The 19,704-nt window shown below is 55.0% G+C and overlaps 7 protein-coding genes across 7 annotated transcripts; 5 read left to right on the forward strand and 2 right to left on the reverse strand.

Moving 5' to 3' along the window:
• Window positions 1-765: 765 nt before the first annotated feature.
• CTHT_0045900 (C-1-tetrahydrofolate synthase-like protein) lies at window positions 766-3,990 on the forward strand (the record flags this gene model as incomplete). The annotated part of the gene is made up of 1 exon (XM_006694907.1): window positions 766-3,990. One exon carries the CDS (start codon window positions 766-768, stop codon window positions 3,988-3,990), a length of 3,225 nt encoding a protein of 1,074 aa, XP_006694970.1.
• A 1,332-nt stretch (window positions 3,991-5,322) lies between these two features.
• On the reverse strand, window positions 5,323-7,464 carry CTHT_0045910 (uncharacterized protein; the record flags this gene model as incomplete). The annotated part of the gene is made up of 1 exon (XM_006694908.1): window positions 5,323-7,464. The coding sequence occupies one exon, from the start codon at window positions 7,462-7,464 to the stop codon at window positions 5,323-5,325; it is 2,142 nt and encodes a 713-aa protein (XP_006694971.1).
• A 2,306-nt stretch (window positions 7,465-9,770) lies between these two features.
• CTHT_0045920 (uncharacterized protein) lies at window positions 9,771-10,553 on the forward strand (the record flags this gene model as incomplete). Its single annotated transcript, XM_006694909.1, has 1 exon — window positions 9,771-10,553. The coding sequence occupies one exon, from the start codon at window positions 9,771-9,773 to the stop codon at window positions 10,551-10,553; it is 783 nt and encodes a 260-aa protein (XP_006694972.1).
• A 652-nt stretch (window positions 10,554-11,205) lies between these two features.
• CTHT_0045930 (putative vacuolar transporter chaperone protein) lies at window positions 11,206-11,656 on the reverse strand (the record flags this gene model as incomplete). Its single annotated transcript, XM_006694910.1, has 2 exons — window positions 11,206-11,561; window positions 11,623-11,656. The coding sequence occupies 2 exons, from the start codon at window positions 11,654-11,656 to the stop codon at window positions 11,206-11,208; spliced, it is 390 nt and encodes a 129-aa protein (XP_006694973.1).
• A 740-nt stretch (window positions 11,657-12,396) lies between these two features.
• CTHT_0045940 (putative dynein light chain protein) lies at window positions 12,397-13,056 on the forward strand (the record flags this gene model as incomplete). Its single annotated transcript, XM_006694911.1, has 4 exons — window positions 12,397-12,417; window positions 12,478-12,516; window positions 12,598-12,672; window positions 12,748-13,056. 4 exons carry the CDS (start codon window positions 12,397-12,399, stop codon window positions 13,054-13,056), a joined length of 444 nt encoding a protein of 147 aa, XP_006694974.1.
• A 2,150-nt stretch (window positions 13,057-15,206) lies between these two features.
• On the forward strand, window positions 15,207-16,226 carry CTHT_0045950 (uncharacterized protein; the record flags this gene model as incomplete). The annotated part of the gene is made up of 1 exon (XM_006694912.1): window positions 15,207-16,226. One exon carries the CDS (start codon window positions 15,207-15,209, stop codon window positions 16,224-16,226), a length of 1,020 nt encoding a protein of 339 aa, XP_006694975.1.
• Window positions 16,227-17,778: 1,552 nt separating this feature from the next.
• Window positions 17,779-19,344, forward strand: CTHT_0045960 (choline-phosphate cytidylyltransferase-like protein; the record flags this gene model as incomplete). The annotated part of the gene is made up of 4 exons (XM_006694913.1): window positions 17,779-18,257; window positions 18,318-18,668; window positions 18,725-19,151; window positions 19,219-19,344. The coding sequence occupies 4 exons, from the start codon at window positions 17,779-17,781 to the stop codon at window positions 19,342-19,344; spliced, it is 1,383 nt and encodes a 460-aa protein (XP_006694976.1).
• Window positions 19,345-19,704: the final 360 nt, after the last annotated feature.

Genomic DNA, 19,704 nt, shown 5'->3' on the forward strand with positions numbered 1-19,704 from the left:
GATGACTGTTTACTATTAGTATTACCACATGCAATGCTGGGACAGTAATTGCCGATAATAAGTTGATCGCTGTCCTGCAGCAGCAAGACGACACCATTCCCTTTCCTGGCGCGAAAGATCAGCAGAGGACATAGTTTGAAGTCCGAAAGCTACTAGTTATATATTCAGGAAGCCGGTACATAGGGTGACAGTGTGGTTCTTCACTGCATCGAGTCAAATTGCCATCATTATGTCTCTGGGTTCTCTCTACCTCTAGATCCCAGACCTACCTTGGTCATCTTTTGTGCAGCTTTCCTCTAGCCAAGGGGAACAAAGACTCAATAGTTAACCGTGACTCATCCAGCATGAAACCGCGCCGCCATAACATTGTCGTTGAGTTTGTTGGCCGTCGAGCCGGCTATGTTGGGTATATCCAGCGTTTTTTTTGTGTCCTTGCGCTGTCCCTTGTCGGCCGATTGACGAGACATTTCAAGTGACTGAGCCTTTCTTGAACTTGACAACTCCACAAGAGTCTCATTGTCTCACTTCGATGTCCAAGGCCCGGAGCAGAACCTTCACACGCTCGCTCCTGGTACCAAAACAACTGGCTTGTACGTGTCAGGACGAAAACGAGGCGATTATTGACTGAGCGAAGATGCTGTGGTGCTATGTTGATACTGCAGAGTAACAAATAACAGTGAGAGCTAGAACGACAAAACAATGGCCCTCCCGACTCTCATTCACAGGATATCACGCAATTGCCGTCGGCCACTTGCAAAAGCTTTAATGAAGCGCCAATTGCTATTGCAGCTGAGCAGAGTGAGATCAACAAACTGCAGATCGGTGGTAATCATTGAGAGACGACAATGGTACCACGAAGACAGCGAGAAAACCACCATCACAGACTCTGTCGCAGATTTAAAGACAGGCACTGTCGAGGACAAAACAAGGGGCCTGCCCGACTTTCGGCGGCCTTCCTCGGCTGACATCGGACGCTCCGCAGCCCCGCGTTCCACTGGGAGTTTCCTGGAGCTTGCACCCCGCCAAAGAACTTCACCACCACTCCCCAACCCCATCCCCATTCCTCCTGCCCTCAACAACAAGCGACGCTGCGCACTTTTGCGTCCCCAATTCCCCCGCCAGCCTTCGATTGCCCCCAGCAGGGCGTTTAGCAGCTCGGTAGCAGCCATGGCCGCCGCAAAGATCGACGGAACCGCAATTGCCCGCAAGGTGCGCGAGCAGCTCAAGGCTGAAATTGCCGCCCGCAAAGCTGCAAATCCGCGCTTCAACCCCTGCCTCAAGATCATCCAGGTCGGCGACCGCTCCGACTCGACCACCTATGTGCGCATGAAGCTCAAGGCCTCCGAGGAGGTCGGCATCGCTGCTGAGCTGATCAAGTTCGACGAGTCTGCCACCGAGGCCGAGCTGATCGCCCGCGTGACTGCGCTTAACAACGACCCCTCCGTCCACGGCATCCTCGTCCAGCTGCCGCTGCCCAAGCATGTGTCCGAATACAATGTCACGTCCGCCGTCGCCAGCGAGAAGGATGTCGATGGCTTCGGCACCCACAACATTGGCGAGCTGGCCAAGCGCGGCGGCCGCCCCTTCTTCGTGCCCTGCACCCCCAAGGGTATCATGGTGCTGCTGAAGGAATCTGGTGTCGAGCTGGCTGGCAAGAACGCCGTTGTGGTTGGCCGCAGTGATATCGTCGGCAGCCCTGTCAGCTACCTGCTGAAGAATGCCGACGCCACGGTGACTGTCTGCCACTCCAAGACCAAGGACCTGGCGGAGCACCTCAAGCAGGCCGACGTCGTGGTTGTTGCCATTGGCCAGCCCGGCTTCATCAAGGGCGAGCAGCTCAAACCTGGCTGTGTCGTCATTGATGTCGGCACCAACTACATCCCCGATGCGACTAAGAAGTCGGGCCAGCGCCTGGTTGGCGATGTCGACTTCGAGTCGGCTTCCCAGGTTGCTTCCCAGATTACGCCTGTGCCTGGCGGCGTCGGACCCATGACTGTCGCCATGCTGCTGCAGAACGTCTTGGACGCCGCTAACCAGGCCTATGAGGCTGAACGCAAGAGGCACATCACCCCTCTTCCCCTCCACCTCCAGACCCCCGTCCCCTCGGACATTGCCATTTCGCGCGCCCAGCGCCCCAAGCCCATCACCCAAATCGCCAAGGAGATCGGCATTGCCGCCTCTGAGCTCGAGCCATATGGCTCTTATAAAGCCAAGGTTGACCTGAGCATCCTCAAGCGCCTGGCTCATCGCCGTGATGGCCGCTACGTCGTCGTCACTGGCATTACCCCTACTCCCCTGGGTGAGGGCAAGTCTACGACGACCATGGGTCTGGCCCAGGCTCTGGGTGCTCACCTCGGCCGTGTTACCTTTGCCAATGTGCGTCAGCCCAGCCAGGGCCCGACCTTCGGCATCAAGGGTGGTGCTGCTGGAGGCGGTTACAGCCAAGTCATCCCCATGGACGAGTTCAACATGCACTTGACGGGTGATATCCACGCTATTACTGCGGCCAACAACCTTCTGGCTGCTGCGATTGATACCCGTATGTTCCACGAGGCCACTCAGAAGGACGGTCCTCTCTACCGCCGTCTGGTTCCGGTCAAGAACGGCAAGCGTTCTTTCACTCCCGTGATGCTTCGCCGTCTCAAGAAGCTCGGCATCGACAAGACCGATCCCGACTCCCTGACCGAGGAGGAAATCCGGCGCTTTGCCCGCCTGGACATCGACCCCGAAACCATCACCTGGCGTCGCGTACTCGACGTCAACGACCGGCACCTGCGCGGCGTGACCATCGGCACCGCCCCCACCGAGAAGGGCCACGCCCGCCAGACGGGCTTCGACATCTCTGTTGCCAGCGAGTGCATGGCCATCCTGGCTCTCAGCACCAGCCTGGCCGACATGCGTGAGCGCCTGGGCCGCATGGTCGTCGCCAGCTCCAAATCCGGGGAGCCCATCACCTGCGACGACATCGGCTGCGGCGGTGCCCTGGCCGCCCTCATGAAGGACGCCATCAAGCCCAACCTGATGCAGTCCCTGGAGGGCACGCCCGTCTTCGTTCACGCAGGCCCATTCGCCAACATCTCCATCGGCAACAGCTCCATTCTTGCTGACAAGATGGCTCTCAAGTTAGCCGGCACTGAGCCCGACGAAGACCATTCCGCCAAGGCAGGCTTCGTCGTCACAGAAGCCGGCTTCGACTTCACCATGGGTGGCGAGCGCTTCTTCAACATTAAGTGCCGCACCTCAGGCCTGGTCCCGGACGTCGTTGTCGTCGTCGCCACCATCCGCGCGCTCAAGGTCCACGGTGGCGGGCCCCCGATCTCCCCCGGTGCCCCGCTCGACCCGGTTTACAAGGAGGAGAACGTCGAGGTCCTCCGCAAGGGCTGCGTCAACCTCGCCAAGCACATCGCCAATGCCAGGTCGTACGGCGTGCCCGTCGTCGTGGCCATCAACAAGTTTGCCACCGACACCGAAGCCGAGGTTGCCGTGGTCCGCGAGGAAGCCATCAAAGCCGGCGCGGAAGACGCCATCCTGGCGAACCACTGGGCCGAGGGCGGCAAGGGCGCCGTCGACCTCGCCAAGGCGGTCGTGGCCGCCGCGGAGAAGCCCAAGAATTTCAAGCTCCTGTACTCCCTCGAGAACAACACCATTCGCGACCGCATCGAAACCATCGCGCGCGAAATGTACGGCGCCTCGGGCGTCGAATTCTCCGAGCTGGCGCAGAAGAAGATCGATCTGTACACCAATCAGGGCTTTGGCAACCTGCCAATCTGCATTGCCAAGACGCAATATAGTCTGAGCCACGACCCCGAACTGAAGGGCGCGCCAACGGGATTCATCGTGCCCATTCGCGATGTGAGAATGGCAGCTGGCGCCGGGTATTTGTATGCCCTTGCCGCGGACATACAAACGATTCCTGGCTTGCCGACCGCGCCGGGGTATTTGAATGTGGATGTTGATGCTGAGACGGGGGAGATTCAGGGGCTGTTCTAAGGGATTTGGGTCGGTGATGGGATTGCGGAAAGGGGCAACTTAGGAGGGAGGGAAGGGGGGGAAGGTTATTATTATAGATATACCCATATTATGTTAAGTTCAAAATATCTGTTTCGGTACCTATCTATGGTCTGTAAATTGATCAACTCGTATGAGAGGGAGTATATTATGTGACGGTAGACGCCACATGTCTTAACACAGGGCGTTGAATCGGGGGCTTCAAAGTTATTCTTAGGTAAAACGGCGGAGAATATAAAAAGGATTATGGATAAGAAAAAGTAGAAACGGCATCCCAACTCTGTGAGCCTACTGCGATGACTGTTCCCACTTGTGGTTAAGGTGTCATGGTTATTCTCCTGAGGAATGCCAATTGGGGTCTCAAGACCCATCACTTCAAGTGAATCAAGTACACACGTCACAGATGGCTTCCACCAGGTCTTTAAAACTCATAGGTATCTTCATTGCATCGCACTATCGTGAATATCCGCTGTGGCTAACTCTCTAGCCTTCTCACCCTAACTGCCAACTTTTATACTCTTCTTCCCCCCCCCCCCGGCGCCCTCTTCCCCCTTCTCACCATCCATCGATCATCAACCTCTCTATTCCTATCATTCAAACCCCTTGACACCCCAGCAACTCAGCGAACCTCTCGAGTAAAGAAGTAAAAACGAAACGGATACAACGTCAAAAAAGAAAAAAGAAAAACAAGATACCCACATAAAGAACAACACGAACAATAAACAGATAACCGCCGTCCTCTCGCTGAACCTAAACCTAACCTAACCTAACCCCCATCGAATAAAACCCAGGGCCATTTTGAGAATTAAAAGAAAAAAAAAGGAAAAAAGAAGTCACATGTGCCCCGTTTAAGTTTGTGTTGCATTTCGAGTCAAGCAAGTAAAAACCTAACTCGACTCATTATCATCAGAGAAAAGAGGAAAGAAAAATCCTGTTCCCGTCCCATCCCGGCCCGCCCGTCCCGTCCTGTGACAGCCGATCTTTGATCTTTGAAAGACGTCCAACGGAAAAAAAAAAATTTGATAGTACAGGTTTGTTGTTACTGGGTGTGGTGCACGCGTTCTCAACAATCACATGGTAAACGTTAGCTTGGCAAAATAAAAACATCCAAAACAAAACCCGAGGAGAGAGAATCTTTGACTTCTATCTCCTTCCTTTTTTTTTCTTTCTCCCTCTCCTCTTCTGAGAGCAGAAGAAACACATTTGTCATTACAAGTCTTGTACAGGGTAATAATCATTTCATCTCGGTCGAAAATTTTAAGGGTGTTGGCTTTTCAGAGTTCAGTTCGAATCATCAGGAGTATCACATCACCATCATGTCTTCTTTCTCCTTGCCCTCTTCGCCGGCCTGACCGGCGGCGTAGGAGCCACAAATGTGACGTGCTTGCCCTCGTCTTTCTTGAGCTTAGTCACCGCCGCGGCGGAGGTCGACTCCTTCCTCGGTCGCCGACGCGTCATGGTGCGAGTCTGGACGCGAGCATCGCCATCGTCGTCGATACTAATCTCGGCAATATCCGAGACGTCCTCATCGTCATTCAGAGCGGCCTCTTCGTCGCTTGCGTCTGATTCGGCGGAACCCTCGTCGGACGAGTCGTCATACTCGCCATCGTCACTAACCAGGGACGGCGCGTTGTTGCTCGTCATCGTGTTGGGGCTCATGTCCATGGCTGCCATATCGTCCTCGTCGTTGTCGTACATGGGCGTGTCGGGGTTTACCTCGGGAGTTGAAGCAGCCGCCTCCTCCGCAGGTTCCTCCTCGATCGGCGCCGGGGCTGCAGATGGAGCAGTGTGATTCTTCTTCGGCGGGTGCTCGGGACCGGTTGATGGAGCTGCCGAGTTCGACCTCGCCGGCATCCGTGTCGCTGTCGCGGGATGATCAGCTGCTGGCGCAGAAGCCGTCGGGGTTGGCTGATCGGCTTCTGACTCCTCCTCACCGGCTGAGTACATATCCAACTCGATGGGCGCCTTAGCCTCAGCTACCTGCTCACTCAGATTCCCAGTCATCCCCTTCTTCTGCATCAGTTGTGACAGATATGGGACTTGCGAAGAGCCAACAAAATGTTTCGGCTTGGAAGACGATGCTTTACCGCCACAACTCGAGGTAGATGCCCGCTGCGAAGAGGCCGATACACCCGGCACACTCTTGACATTGGGCAATTTCCCCTGCTCGAACATCTCCAGGGACGCCTTGATACGAGACAGCAGAGCCTGGTAGGCCTGGTGATCGGAAAGCGGTTCGGCGCGCGCCAGGGGATGCACCAAGCCGGAGGAATTGGTAGGCGCCGGTGCGGTGCTGGCTGGCTTGCTCTTGTCGCCGACAATCGCGCCAGTCTCGTCAACCTCGATAGGGTGTCCGCAGTGAATGGCGGCCTCCTCATGGCTTTTGAAATCCCTCCTGTGGGCAATGCGGCAGTGATTGATAAAGCCCTGTGTGCTCGAGAAATCCCACCTGTGGCAGTCAATGCAGATAAGCTTGACGGTGACGCCATCGGACCTCCTGACAATGCAAGGAGAGTTCTTGTCCTTGGGCTGCGGATACCCACTTGAGAGGGAATGCAGCCTCTGCCCGGCGCTACTACGAGCAGAACGGGATCTTCCTCCTAGCTCAGATGTGCTGCTTCTCGTCGTCCTACCTTCGACGGCGACGCCGCCCCTGGCCCGGCCTGCCTCGGCGACTTCGAGCTGGATGCCGTCAAACATGGGATCAGGAATCAACCACTTGGCATAGTGGCGTGCATAAGGGCCCTCGACGACACCAAACGGCGGCGCCCACTTCGGCACGGGCTTTCCAGGCTCGCGCTGCAAAGCAGGGCCTTTGCCGCTGCTGATTTCCAGCATTTGCGCGGGCGTCGGGCATTCCACGGGATAGGGAATCAGGTGGCAGCGGCGGAGTTGCTCGAGGGCAATTTGGCACTTAGCCAGCTCCTGTTCTATGAGGCGGAGTTCATTATGTCTCTCAAGGATTTCGAGACCAAACTGGAACTGAATAACATCCTTAGCAGCCTCAATATCACGAGCACGAGTCAGGCTGGCGCTGGGCAACATGGTTGCGTCTTCACTGGTGACTGAGGCAGCAGCAGACGAGGACGCAGATGCGAACGATGCAGCAGATGCCGAAGCAGATGTCGGCGAGGGCAAGCCCCCATTCTGAGCCCGTTCTGACCTTGCGCGCTTAGCAGGCGGGTAAGCCGCGAGGTTGGAAGCAGGATCAGCGGAAGCAGCGGCGACACCAGCGTCGACAAAACTAGGTCGCCGCCTCTTTGGGGAGATTGGCGTTGGAAGACTAAAGGCATCCGGCTGGGCGCTGGACGCGACGGGTTTGACAGGCTTGGCGCACTCGGGCAAGTGTCGTTGCTGCTGCTGGTGGAGTGTGCGGGAGCTCTCGTCGACCGTCTTGTCACTGTCACTTCCCCTCGAGTCTGCCGTCGTCGTTGTCCAGAAGCGAGGGAACTGCATGGCCTGGGCGAGGAAGAAAAGATGCGACGAAGCAAGCCCCGCGAAGCGTCAGACTCGCAGACGTGGGGGATTGCAACGCGTGTGTTCGTCTCTTTTTCTTCTGTTCTTCGTCTTTGACGCTGTTGCTGTCGTCGCAGCGGCAGCCTTACAGGCGATCGGAAGACAGGGGCCACGCACGGCGCGCAAAAAGGGGGCGGCGGCCAGGGGAAATGAGATGCGACAAACAGTGGCTGACGTAACTGGCCAAGGCGCAGTCAGGTGGTACGTGGGTGACTGTTATCTTCGATGAGTCGGCTTAGTCAGGGCTTGTACCAATCGCAGGTGAGAAAGTGGAGACTGTTCCCCGTCTGAGGCAAGGAAAAGGCGGTTGGACGCCACTCTCGCTCCGTCCTCGTCGAGCCGTCGTGCTGCTGGCTGCTGCTGGGAGCTGGTGGCTCGGAGGACCCGCGACTGCCTGGCTGCGACTGATGACTGCTTGCAACAGACGCCCTCCCAAAAAGAACGGGCAGAAATGCGGCGAAACGAGGCGACGCGTTTGACGGTACGTGAGACAAGTTGCAGAAACTCGAAGAAAAAAAAATTAAATCGAGTAGAGCGCTCGTAAAAGTGTGTTTGGAAAGGAGAGCATGAAGAGAACAGCACAGAAAGCGGTGAGCTGCGCAGTGATTTGGCGGTGGTTGGGGGGGGGGTGATTTGGCAGAGGAGTTGGTTGCAGGATGATGGGGAGTTTGGCGAGCGGGAGAGCGCTCGTCACGCAAGTTTGAAGGGAGAGACGGGCGGCGCAGAGAGCCAGCGAGAGCAAGAGAGAGAGGTCAGAAAGGCTGCACTGCTTTGCCGATGCCGTGGTGTTGGCCTGGGCCCTGGGAGGCAACAAGCCCGCTTGCTGCTCTCAGCGAAATGCCAGAAATGCAAGGGGACAGGGGAGGCCAGTGACCCACTTCCATGCCGCTTGGGCCACAGCCAAGAGCCCATGGCCAGATCAGGAAGGGGCTTCACAATTTTGATTGGCCAGAGTGTCAGACAAAGGCAAGGGGCTAGTTCCACCCTTCCATCAGGTATCCAAGCATCGCTGCTGTGGAAGTGAGGGATGCGAAACATGGAAAAAGGGAAATTTCCATCCGGACGACACAAAGTGTATGTGTCGCTGCGGTTTGTACACAGCACAAATTGTTACTCTCTATTGTTCTGGCTTTGAAATTTCTGGTTCTATCCTCAAAACAAAGCATGAATCAGCCGTGCTGGATTGCGCCATTTCAGCCGAGCAGTACTTGTGTTCGAGACGCTATCAGAAATCCGGATTGGTATGATGGATCATGGATGCCACTGTGGGAGTGGGTGATTGATTCTCGTTTGTCACTGGATGGTTTCATGCAAACTGGTCCAGCACCACGTTTGCTCCCCGACAGCTCGCAGCCAGTGCGTTTCGGTCTGCATCTTATCGTTGCTGTGCCAAGAGAGCCAAGAACGGAACTAGCTTTTGGATGCATCTGGAAGCTGTCAACCCCAAATATTTTATCATCAGATGAAAGCCTAGCATAAACTCAAGTCTAGACTTTGGCGCTGTTAAGGCTATGGACAGAGCCCGTGATCTACCGACTAACCATTTTAACACGTTAAGTGTGTCTGATTTGAAGCCCTCTCAAGCTGAACGCCATGCATGCATATAAAAGCTGCCCGTTCGTTTCCATCTGAGAGAGCGGAAGAGCAAGCACACTGCCAGTCCTGAAAGTTTTTGTTGCCGTTTCAGCAGCATATTGCTCCTTTCTCACATGCAGTCCTCTCTCACGAGGGATGAGTAAAATTGCTAGCGGACTTTGCTGTTACTGTAACGTATCAGTTGCTCGTGATGTGAATCCATCTCAACCCAAAAAAAAAATAAAAAAGGCAAAGCATGTGTAAGTGCGATGTGAATGATACATGCCACAGCGTCTTGCAACTTGTAAATGGTCTACAAAGGGGTACAACAGTCAGACGTGAGAGCCTTGCGCTTCGAAGGCTCAGAACAAAGAGCATAATACTGGGTATCCGGGTTTCCCTCATAACGTCAACACTCTTCTTGAGGAAGGCAGCACTATTGTGTGTGACCACCCCGGCTGACAGCCTGCCAAATCGCCGACTGCTTATCGTGTTCCAGGTCGCTTTATCGAATTATCGATAAGAGAATCGCCTGCCTAGTAGATGGACCCCACACCAAAACATGAAGCAATCCACCTCCCTTGGGCATCCAAGCCCCATCTTATCAACAGCCTTCCAAACACCAAACGCAGAATCAATTCGTCTGGAGCATGGCCACGCTCCGAGTCGCCATGCCATCCACAGCGCCTATGCCTTCCACGACCCAGAACCCCCCAGCCGGCAAGCGGAAATTTGTCGGTGATGCCAACGACGAAAACCGCAAGAAGCAGCGACGAGCAGCCCTCGAGGGCCCAGCCGGGAACCAGCCCAGCGCATCAGCCACACAAAACGAAGCAAACACGAGCCCATACGCGCAAGTTTACAACCCCATCCTCACCAAGCTGGTCGGCAAGTACGACGTCAAACCCATGTCCGTGATGTCCTCGACGAGCATCAGCCACCACGTTGACCGCGCGCTGCAGCACCTGGGCAAGTTTAGCATGTGGGATAAGTCTGTGCTGCCCGGCGTCGTGCTATTGGTCGCGCGCGCCGGGACCACTGGAAAAGCGATCACGATCGCGGAAGTAATTCGGCGGCGCATCGGCGAGAGCGAGCAGAAGTGGTTCCAGTATAACGTACTGGGGGAGACCGCTAGTGTTGTCAGCGTGTCGACACAGGGAGCTGGCATTGGGGGGGAAGTGTCCGTGGTGGAGGACACAAACATGGGAGAGGCACAACGAGAAGATGGGGATGGAGGAGAAGAAGAGGAGTTTTTCGAGACCATGCAGCCACTGATGCCGGCCATTCATCAACAGGCAGTGCACCCTGCTAAGATCAGGCACAAGGCGCATATGGTGATCATCTTGTCCCGAGTTCCGATAAACGAACTCAACGCGGAGCCAAACATATCACTACAGACAAATCAGGACCAAATTGAGTACCTGCGGAAGAAAAAGCTGGGCCTAGTAGCCTAATTTGTGGCATACGGTCGTTGAGATGGACATTTCATCTCTCCTTTATGCTTAGGTGAATACGGTCTCTCTCTGCGCCGAGTTACGGTTTTCTCAGTATTTTTGGGACTTCGGACTATCGGCTTACGTTGCGAATATGGAAATGTTTTTTTTGGGGGGGGGAGGGGGGAGGGAAGTAATTTCGGCTGCAAACCGAGGGAATTCGGAGGACATAGAAAAGTACTTTAATTTGTGATACCCAAATGTTGATAGGCATCGGAGTCACAGCTTTCGCCTTGTTAAAACATCAACACAGATTCCAAATACGGTCTCCCAGGATGACATTACCGATCCCACTTTGGCCGAAAGACTCGGCATCGGCGTGTGTTTACCTGCTTGCGTGGCCCAAAGAATCCCTTACTGAGTATGTATGCAAAACTATCCACATTGATCCAAGCCGAGTTCAAAGACGCCATTACCAATCCTCTGTCAACCCAGTTACCCGTACAATCTACTTATAACCCAGTCCAATGTACCAAAGTGGCCCCATGTCCCGCATACTTGCCGCGAGGTAATATAACGGAGAAAGTATCCTCATGCGCAAGGTGTCCCTTAATTAAACAAAGAAGCTTCACCGCTGGTCGATATGCTACTGCCTCACCGCTGCCTAACAAACTCAAGGAGACTGATCCTGCCCAGCATAGGTAATGCGCAGCACGAAGTTGACGATAACGGCCAACAGCAGGATGATGGCCAGGAAGGTCGGGCCGAAGCGGTCGTCAAAGCCGGCCTGGCCCCGCATTCTGATAGACTTTGCTCGCCAGTGGTAGGTGAATAACGCGTATATCATGGTGGCCATCGCCACGCCAGTAAATATGAAGGACGATATGAAGGCCGGCCGGTCACCAAAGTTGAGCATGCCAATGGCCAGGGCGCCTAGGATCACGGTGAAGTTGAGCCATGATAGAAAAGTGCGTTCGTTAGCGAAGAAGACCTTGGGCTCGACGCGTGTCGGAAGCGCGATGCGCTTGCCTGTGTGTGTTTTTGTTAGCTTGTTGCGAAGATCACCAAGGTCGGATTGGAGGGAACGGACCCTGCGACGTCTGCAACAGCGGTTGGCTTGACATGTTGATGGGCTTGCCGTTTCGGAGGATGAATTTGAGCAGTACTGAGTCTCCTAGTCCGTGATGTTCAAGAGGAAGTTTGCGGCGCCCAGTGCACCAGAAAGCTCGTGGCTGCGAAGCTCAATTGATCAATCGGAACTCCCCGCTGTCCACAGCGCTCCAAGCAGCATGCACGTGGGTTTGGATCGACATCACCACTGGCGGGTGTCGGGTTAGGTTGCGTCACTGGCGGAGCCGGCAATAGTGTTCAGTCACGTGTGTTGGACCCTCTTGGCACCCTTATCAAGACCTCGCCCACCCCACACGGAACGGTAAGAGGGTGGTCCGAGCGTCCACAGGGCAGGATGGCCAGAGAGGGCGGGCTGTCGATGGAGATCGCTGACACGCCCGCTCGGCGCAGCATCACCGCTTCACACATTGAGGTTGGGTATCAATACGGTTCTGTGGAACAGAGGGAGCGAAAATCGCTTTATTAGATAAGGCGGATACACTCGGTCTTTGTTCTCACTTATCCCGAATCACTGGCGTCTCACGAGCCAATCGTCTCTTATTTCGTTTTGCGCTTTGAACGACGACAACAGCCGAGCCATACAGAGCGATCGCAACCAGTCGAGGTAGCATCTGGTGGCTTGAAGCGCACTGAGCGGGCATAAACAAGCAAAACATACACAAGGGGTCCGATTGCCCAGGACAATCAGCATTTTTTTTTCCCGCACCCCAAACCAACATCACAACTTAGCACAATGGCTGCTCAGACCAACTCGGTACGAGACCGCCTCAAGTCAATGTGCTTCGCAAGAACACCTGCTGACTTCTCTCTATAGCCGATCCCGCTCAAGCGCCTTGAGCAGATCGCCAACGACGTACGCCAACCTCCCCGCATGCCCTCCCCCCCCCCCCCGCGCCCGGCCGCAGAGCGCTAACCTTGTGTCCCACTCGAACAGGTCTGCAACAGTGTCTTCGAGGGCGTCGAGTTCTACGAGCACCCCAAGACTTCACAATGGAACGAGACTATTATTGTATGTTAACCCCACAAGCGCAAATACCCCCCTCGAAGCCAGCGAACACCGCTAACACAGCGCCTTTCACAACAGAATAAGATGCTCAAGGCCGTCATCTCCGAGGCCACTCCTCAAGGTAGCACTGTACCGACCTACAAATTCGCGGTGAACAGCACGATCGTCCAGCACATTGTGCCGACATCGCAGATAAACAAGCCGGTAGCGACCACATCAGAAGATGGCACAACCACCAACAAGAAGGGCCAGGCCGGTCGACGCGGCATGCACAGCGCCACGGGCGGGTACTGGAACGAGAAGACGGACGGCATGTGGAGCTTCAAGTGGGACGGTGAGGGCAAGGGTCTGGATGTGGTCATCATGCTGATTTGGATCGCTGTGTAGACATGGAGTGATGAGAAGGCCGTTTGGGCGTGTTGATTATCTTTTTGATGTCTTTTTTCCCTTTTTCTACGTATTTACCTAATATGTGGACATTTTCTCGAGTATGAATGACAGGGCGTTTGGTTGAGATGAGGTGAATGGGCTCTGAGCAGCCGAGAGCATCGTGGGCATTGTTCTGGGGGTCACTTGGTCGACCCCTTTGCTGGACACATTGCTACCATCATATATGGACAAGTGTCTCTCCTGTAAGGTACCCCCCTCCGTCCTGGAGAGCCGCATCGGATAGCATCCACGTTCGTAGCCTTAAGGCTAGGCCATCCCCACAACAGCTTGCACCAAGACCAATTTTGCCGGTTCGGATTACGACCCCAGGAGGCCAGCGGGCTTTTGGTTCACTGGTAAGTGGCGCCGACGATCATGAGGCTGATGGGATGGTGCTCACGGCGATGAGGATGATCGGTTTTGCCACAGGGACAATCACTTGTTGAGGTTACGGTACCCTCCCGTCAGGGGTAGCGGTTCGACTCCTACGTCTGAATGATGTTTTGGTGAGATTCGTAGACGCTGACCTGAAAAGAAGTGTATTTACGCTCTGACCTTTGTACGGAAGTCATCGTTGCGGCTCATTGTCCCCCGAAACATTGCTGGCGGGATCTTAGCAAACGCGGGGCACGTTAGGAAGGTGGGGCAAACGGCTCCCGGCTCAGATTTCGGAACATTTTCATGCTGCCATGTCTGGACAACCTCACGATTACTCTCCAGATTTTTGTTGTTTCGATCCACCAGAATGTCACTGACCCAAGCATTGTGTTCTGGAAAATTGCTCGAAGGTCTATCATGTGGGATTCCTTTTTTTTTACCCGAGCCTGAGAGAGAAGCTGAAGCCCCCCACGTTCTCGGGGAGCGCAACCACCAAAACTGGGGCTCGAAGCACTGCCTCCGAAGTATCAAAATGTGGCAATTGACCCGTCCTCACGGCGGTGGCCTGCTTGACCTGCAGCGACGGACACTGCAGGAGAATGCATGACGGCATCGCTGACATCTTTGATCGAGAGATTCAGACCACGTAGATCTTCTTAATGATCATCGATCGTATATGTTGCTTTTCTGCTTCCCTGGGTGACACTTGTGCGACCTCCTACCATGGTTCTCAGCATCACATGGACATGCTGCTGAGCCATTATCGGCGTTACCGTTGAATTGGCTCTCGCGGTGACTGACAATCCTGCTGCCCTCAGAGCTGGAATGATGCAATGAAACCCGTTCTGCAATACGGTACTGTACACAGCGTGATACAACTGACACCATCTTCCCTGCATCTTGTCCGCTCTCCTTCCCCACCGAAAGCGTCTTCGACCCGGGACCAAGGCACCCGCAAGCCTGACCAGGAAACCAGGACAAAGCGGCTGGATGGTGTTAGAACGGCGAATCAGGGGCTATCGACCCTCAAGCATCCATCAGTTTTTTTTTTTTTTTTTTTTTGGTCTTTCGAGTCTTGACATGCCTGGCTGTCGGCCTTACTGAACCGTCTGTTGCCCTCGGGTCACTGTACCGTTTACAAGAGATCTCCAGCTGCTGCTCGCCGTTTCTTGGTCTCGTTATCCACAGCCTGCTGTGATTTCTCCTCTCAGCATTGCCCATCAACGGTCTGCTAAGTCGGCCAATCTCGCTGCCGCCTACTTCATATAACACGGAACAGCAGCAAGCTCACATATTAAAGACGGCACCTCTTGTCTCACTACCTCATGAACTTGCTAGTGAGGGGCTCCCGGAATCCCGCTCGCGCACCCATCGGCATTGGTGCCTGTATACCTGGCCTTCAGGTCCTTCTCGGTAGACGCCGTCCCGATACGCCCTTGATTGCTTGTCTCAAGCGGGCCAACCGGGGCTGCCGACCGGCTTTAGCGGGCGAGTCACATCCCCCGCCTGGTTGACAGCTTGTTATAATAGCACGCTGGCATACTACTTAACATCCGACCGTTTCAACCTTGGTATACTTACCCCACGCCGCTCCTGCTCACACGGGCAATTGCTGGCCTATTTTCTACGTTTCAGGTCCGCTTGCGATAAGTAAGCGAATTAACCTTGGTCTTGCTGGCATAAGATCTTTTGTTACCGCTGTTGCGCCAGAGCGCATATATTACGACGCTATGATCGAAGTTCTACACACCAGCCAGGCCGCTATCAACGGTACTGGGTCTGCAACGTTTCGCAGAGGAGAGAACCAGAGAATGAAAGATTATGATCTCAACTCTAGGAAGGATGCAGAGAGCACCAAGCGGGTGCCTCAACGGTCTCAGACTGTCTACGACTATATCTTGCCCCAGGCGCCTACCTTCTTCCCCAAGTACACGCTCCCCACGAGACCACGAATTTTTTGCGATAGCATCCCATCGTCATCATCATCATCATCATCGTCATCATCATCATCATCATCATCATCATCATCATCATCATCCATCGCAAGGTCACAAACCGCACATGACGACCAACTGGTAGACCGACCATCGCGCAAACCGCCCCTCGGTCCGCCACGCCGCTCCTACTCAGTTACAGACGAAGAACCAATCCTCTCCCCGCCGATCGGCCGAATCTCGATCACGGACCTCCCTAGTGAAGTGCACTACCTCATCTTTGGGTTCCTCGACGCTATCGACAGCACATGTCTCGGCCTGACGAACCGCCATTTCTATGCAATTCATCGCAAGCTACACGGTACCGTGCCCCTGACCGCGCGGAGAAAGGGGCCGAATGAGCTGGAATGGGCGTGGCATTTGTCAGGGAGGGTTATTAAGCGCGAGGGGCCGTGGGATCAAGTTGAGAATGGAGATGGGGATGGCGGGGGAAGCGGTCCTCCTAAAGATGGAGGTGGAGGGGGAGCGTCCCCGAAGAAGTTGTCGGAACTAAGAGTGCGTGGGCAGGCGTATTGTCGGATGTGTAGGACGAGTCGGTGCGAACTATATCGGCATATTCAAAGCTGGATGGGCGAGGAACTGGAGTACTGCTCGGTGAGGCGGAAGTTTGGGTCGGTTGCTCCTGAGGGAGCGACGAGCTATTGCTATATGTCGAGGCCAGGGGATATGAGCCAGTGTGGACGGCATTGGGCGAGGAGTGTGAGGGATAGGGAGCGTGAGGGGAAGGAATCTAACGAAGGGACTGCTGGAAAGTGATAAACTGTGGTAGACGAGGTGAATAAGTGATACCCTGGAGTGTTGTTAGCTCAACCTGACCTTGCTATGCTTCCTCATTGACCCTGTCTTAATGCTTGTTTGGTGGTTGGAGATAGGCTCATCAGCGACAGTGAAAATGTCAAGGTAATATCGAGTCCCAGAGACAGCACAAGGGACATAGGAAGAATCCTAAAGCCTGCTGTGTAAGCCAGTCAACCTGGAATGAATAGTATCCAAATCAAATTTTTGCATGCAGAATAAGTCCCAGGCTATGTTTTCATCCGATACTCGGATTTTAGCTTTGTAGATGCATCTTTTAATTTTCACATGAAAAATAAAAGGCCCCTTGACGAACTCTCCCAGCCGATGAAAGAGTGAGCCAGCGACCCGCCGGTCTTGGCAAAACGCACGATCCGGGCAATGACGTGATCTTTAGCAGGGATGTGGTCTAGGCCCCTGTCCAGCTGCATCAATTTTTTGTGCAGACATTTATCAAATCGAGGGAATTTGCCAGCAATTTTACCAGCGAGGTATCAGCACGTCGCGAGCATCACCGCTACCCCAGAAGAGCGACCCTTTTTCCATCCGTCTCGATTTCTTCCCACAGCTGACATAGCAAACTGCCCACGGGCTGCACGAGGAAGCTTCTGACTACGTAACCACAATCGCCGCTGAGCTTGTCGCCAAGTCTCTAGCCCACCGTCCCCAGCAGTCCCAGTCCGACTGCGCCCGTTGCTGTCGAGCGTGTCGAAATTTCTAGCTCTCTCGTTGTGGACCTGTCCCGGGATCCGACCCTCTCGGCCGCTGCAAGAAGTCGCCGAACGAAGCCTCTGCTGCTGCAAAGTGCTCCATCAGAAGAGGCGCGACCACTGTCCTGTCTGCTGCCCGCTGTCCACTGCCACAAGGACCCGTAGTGCCTGCTGCTGTCCCTGTCGCTGTGCTGTTCTCCTGTCTGGATCCAGCGCGTGGCCATTGACTGCTAGCCACGCTCGGAATTGAGACAAATATACGGGCCAAAACACTGGAGAGTGCTCAATTGGCAGTAACTATCACACTGCGGTGAAGAGTGAGGCATTACGGTACGTAACTGTTGAGGACGCTTTCGTCATCTGTCTCAGCCGAGGGCACACCAACAGCAAACATCACACATGGCCGGATCTAAAGCAAAGGCGCGCGCATACGTACTGCATTGAAGCAAAAAGAAGCGCAGGTCAAAAGCAACTGGAGCATGCAGTTGGCGACTTGGCCGGTCAATTACTGCTCTTTGAACCCCACTCGTGGTCGTCCGAACACCAGACACTCGCAGACTGGACACAGTTGCTCGCTGCTGATCCGTCGCTATCCCCATCCCACACTTCTTCCTAACCCACGCCCATTGTCCCCTGCGCCACGACCGTACTCCCCTTTCTCCCTCAGCCCGTGCTTAGCCCAGCACCCGCCCTCCACACCTGTCTTGAGTGTTACGACTGAAGCGTGTATACCTGCCTAGGAATTTCCTGCCCGGCATATATTTTACATCGTTGGCTCGTGGACCCCCCTTTTACTGCCCACAATGTCTTCCCCCACTGGCACCGCTCCCTCACAAAGCGCCACAAAACGTAAGCGCAGCGACATCGCACCATCACCGTCTGCCGCCATGTCCGTAGAAGAGAACGCAGTCATCCAGCCCGAGTCGCGCGACGCCTCGGCCGAAGAGGGCGACACCGCCGCCGAAGCTGCCCGGACCGCCAAGCGCCCGCGCCCCGATACCGATGGCCCCTCTTCGACTGCTACCGGCGCCGCTGCCGCCCCCACATCTGTAGGCGACCCCCGAGAGCCGAGAGATACCATCGAAGCCAGTGCTGACATCGCGGAGCCCGTCTCCCGCAAGGAAACCTCTTCCAGTAAGCCGGATGGTCCCTCCGCCACGGCCATGCCGCCACCGCCCATCGGCCAGATTGTCCATCCCAAGGGTTATCGGACTAACCCCCCGCCCACGGGCCGCCCCGTGCGCGTGTACGCCGATGGCGTGTTTGATCTTTTCCATCTTGGGTAGGTAGACCCCTCTGCATCTGTTGCGCGACGAGATCGCTAAGCTAACCTACCCCGCAGTCACATGCGCCAGCTCGAGCAGTGTAAAAAGGCCTTCCCCGAGGTCTACCTAATTGTGGGCGTTACGGGCGACGAGGACACCCTCAAGTACAAAGGTCTTACTGTGCTGTCGGCCAAGGAGCGCGCCGAGACAGTGCGCCATTGCCGTTGGGTCGACGAGGTTATTGAGAATTGCCCGTGGATCGTCACTCCTGAGTTCTTAGAGGAGCACCAGATTGACTATGTGGCCCACGACGACATCCCATATACCTCGGGCGACAGTGATGATATTTATGCGCCCATCAAGGCCGCTGGCAAGTTTTTGGTCACCCAGCGTACCGAGGGCGTGAGCACCACGGGCATCATTACTAAGTGAGCCTCCTACTCAGTACGTGTGCCTTCAGAAGATAGCATGCTAACCTATTCAGGATCGTCCGCGACTACGAGAAATACATCGAGCGCCAGCTCAAGCGCGGTGCCTCTCGCCAGGAACTCAACATTAGCTGGCTCAAGAAGAATGAGCTAGAGCTCAAGCGCCACGTGCAGGACTTGCGCGACAACATCCGCCAGAACTGGGCCACCACTGGTCAGGAGCTCAGCCGCGAGCTGCGCAACTTCTGGCCCTCGTCGCGTCCCCAGAGTCCTGCCCGGCGCGGCGGGAATCTGAGCAATAACAGCAACAATGACCACAGCCAGAGTGGCAGCGACCCGATCAGTCCCGTCAGCCCGACTACTCGGATGGGTACCCGGAGCCCAAACTCGGAGACGAGGACCGCGGGCGAGCGTGCCACGAGCGGGATGAATGATTTTATCACGGGTTATACCCTTGGGTTGATTGGGGGTGTGCGGTCATGGGTATGTTTTCACTGATATTGTGATTGGTAGTTTCCAAGCACACTGCTTTGCTGACTCGACTGCGTAGATGACCAAGTCCCGTCGCGCATCCCGGCAAGAAGAGAACAACAATCATGCTAATAACGCTGCTGCAACCGGCGAAGAGGCCGAGTCGAGCATCGTCGCCGCCGAGGCTACCACGAGCCGGTCATAGGCCGGCTCTCTCTTCTTCTGTCGAGGCCAGTGGTCTTGCAAAAAGTTGTTGGTTTACCACCGCAAGTGCGGTCATTGACATTGACCGTACAGCTTTTTTTTTTGGATATGAGGCCTGGGAGGGGCAATCTTGCGAGTTGAGGTTGTTGAGGTTCTCGACAAACGGGAGCAGGGTCCCCGAAATCCGTACAGTCTTGCTCTTGCACTGTTAGGAATTTCCGTCTCCCATATTTTCCGCCGGCTCGAAGGACCGAATCGGTGATGTCATTCGGTCAGTCGCTGTCATCACTTATCATTTCCTCTTTCCCAATTTCCCAACCCCGAAAGTTTCACCCTTCCGTTCCATACAACGTGCTCTCTG

Source organism: Thermochaetoides thermophila, assembly GCF_000221225.1.
Source record: "Thermochaetoides thermophila DSM 1495 unplaced genomic scaffold scf7180000011818, whole genome shotgun sequence".
Lineage (NCBI taxonomy): Eukaryota > Fungi > Ascomycota > Sordariomycetes > Sordariales > Chaetomiaceae > Thermochaetoides > Thermochaetoides thermophila.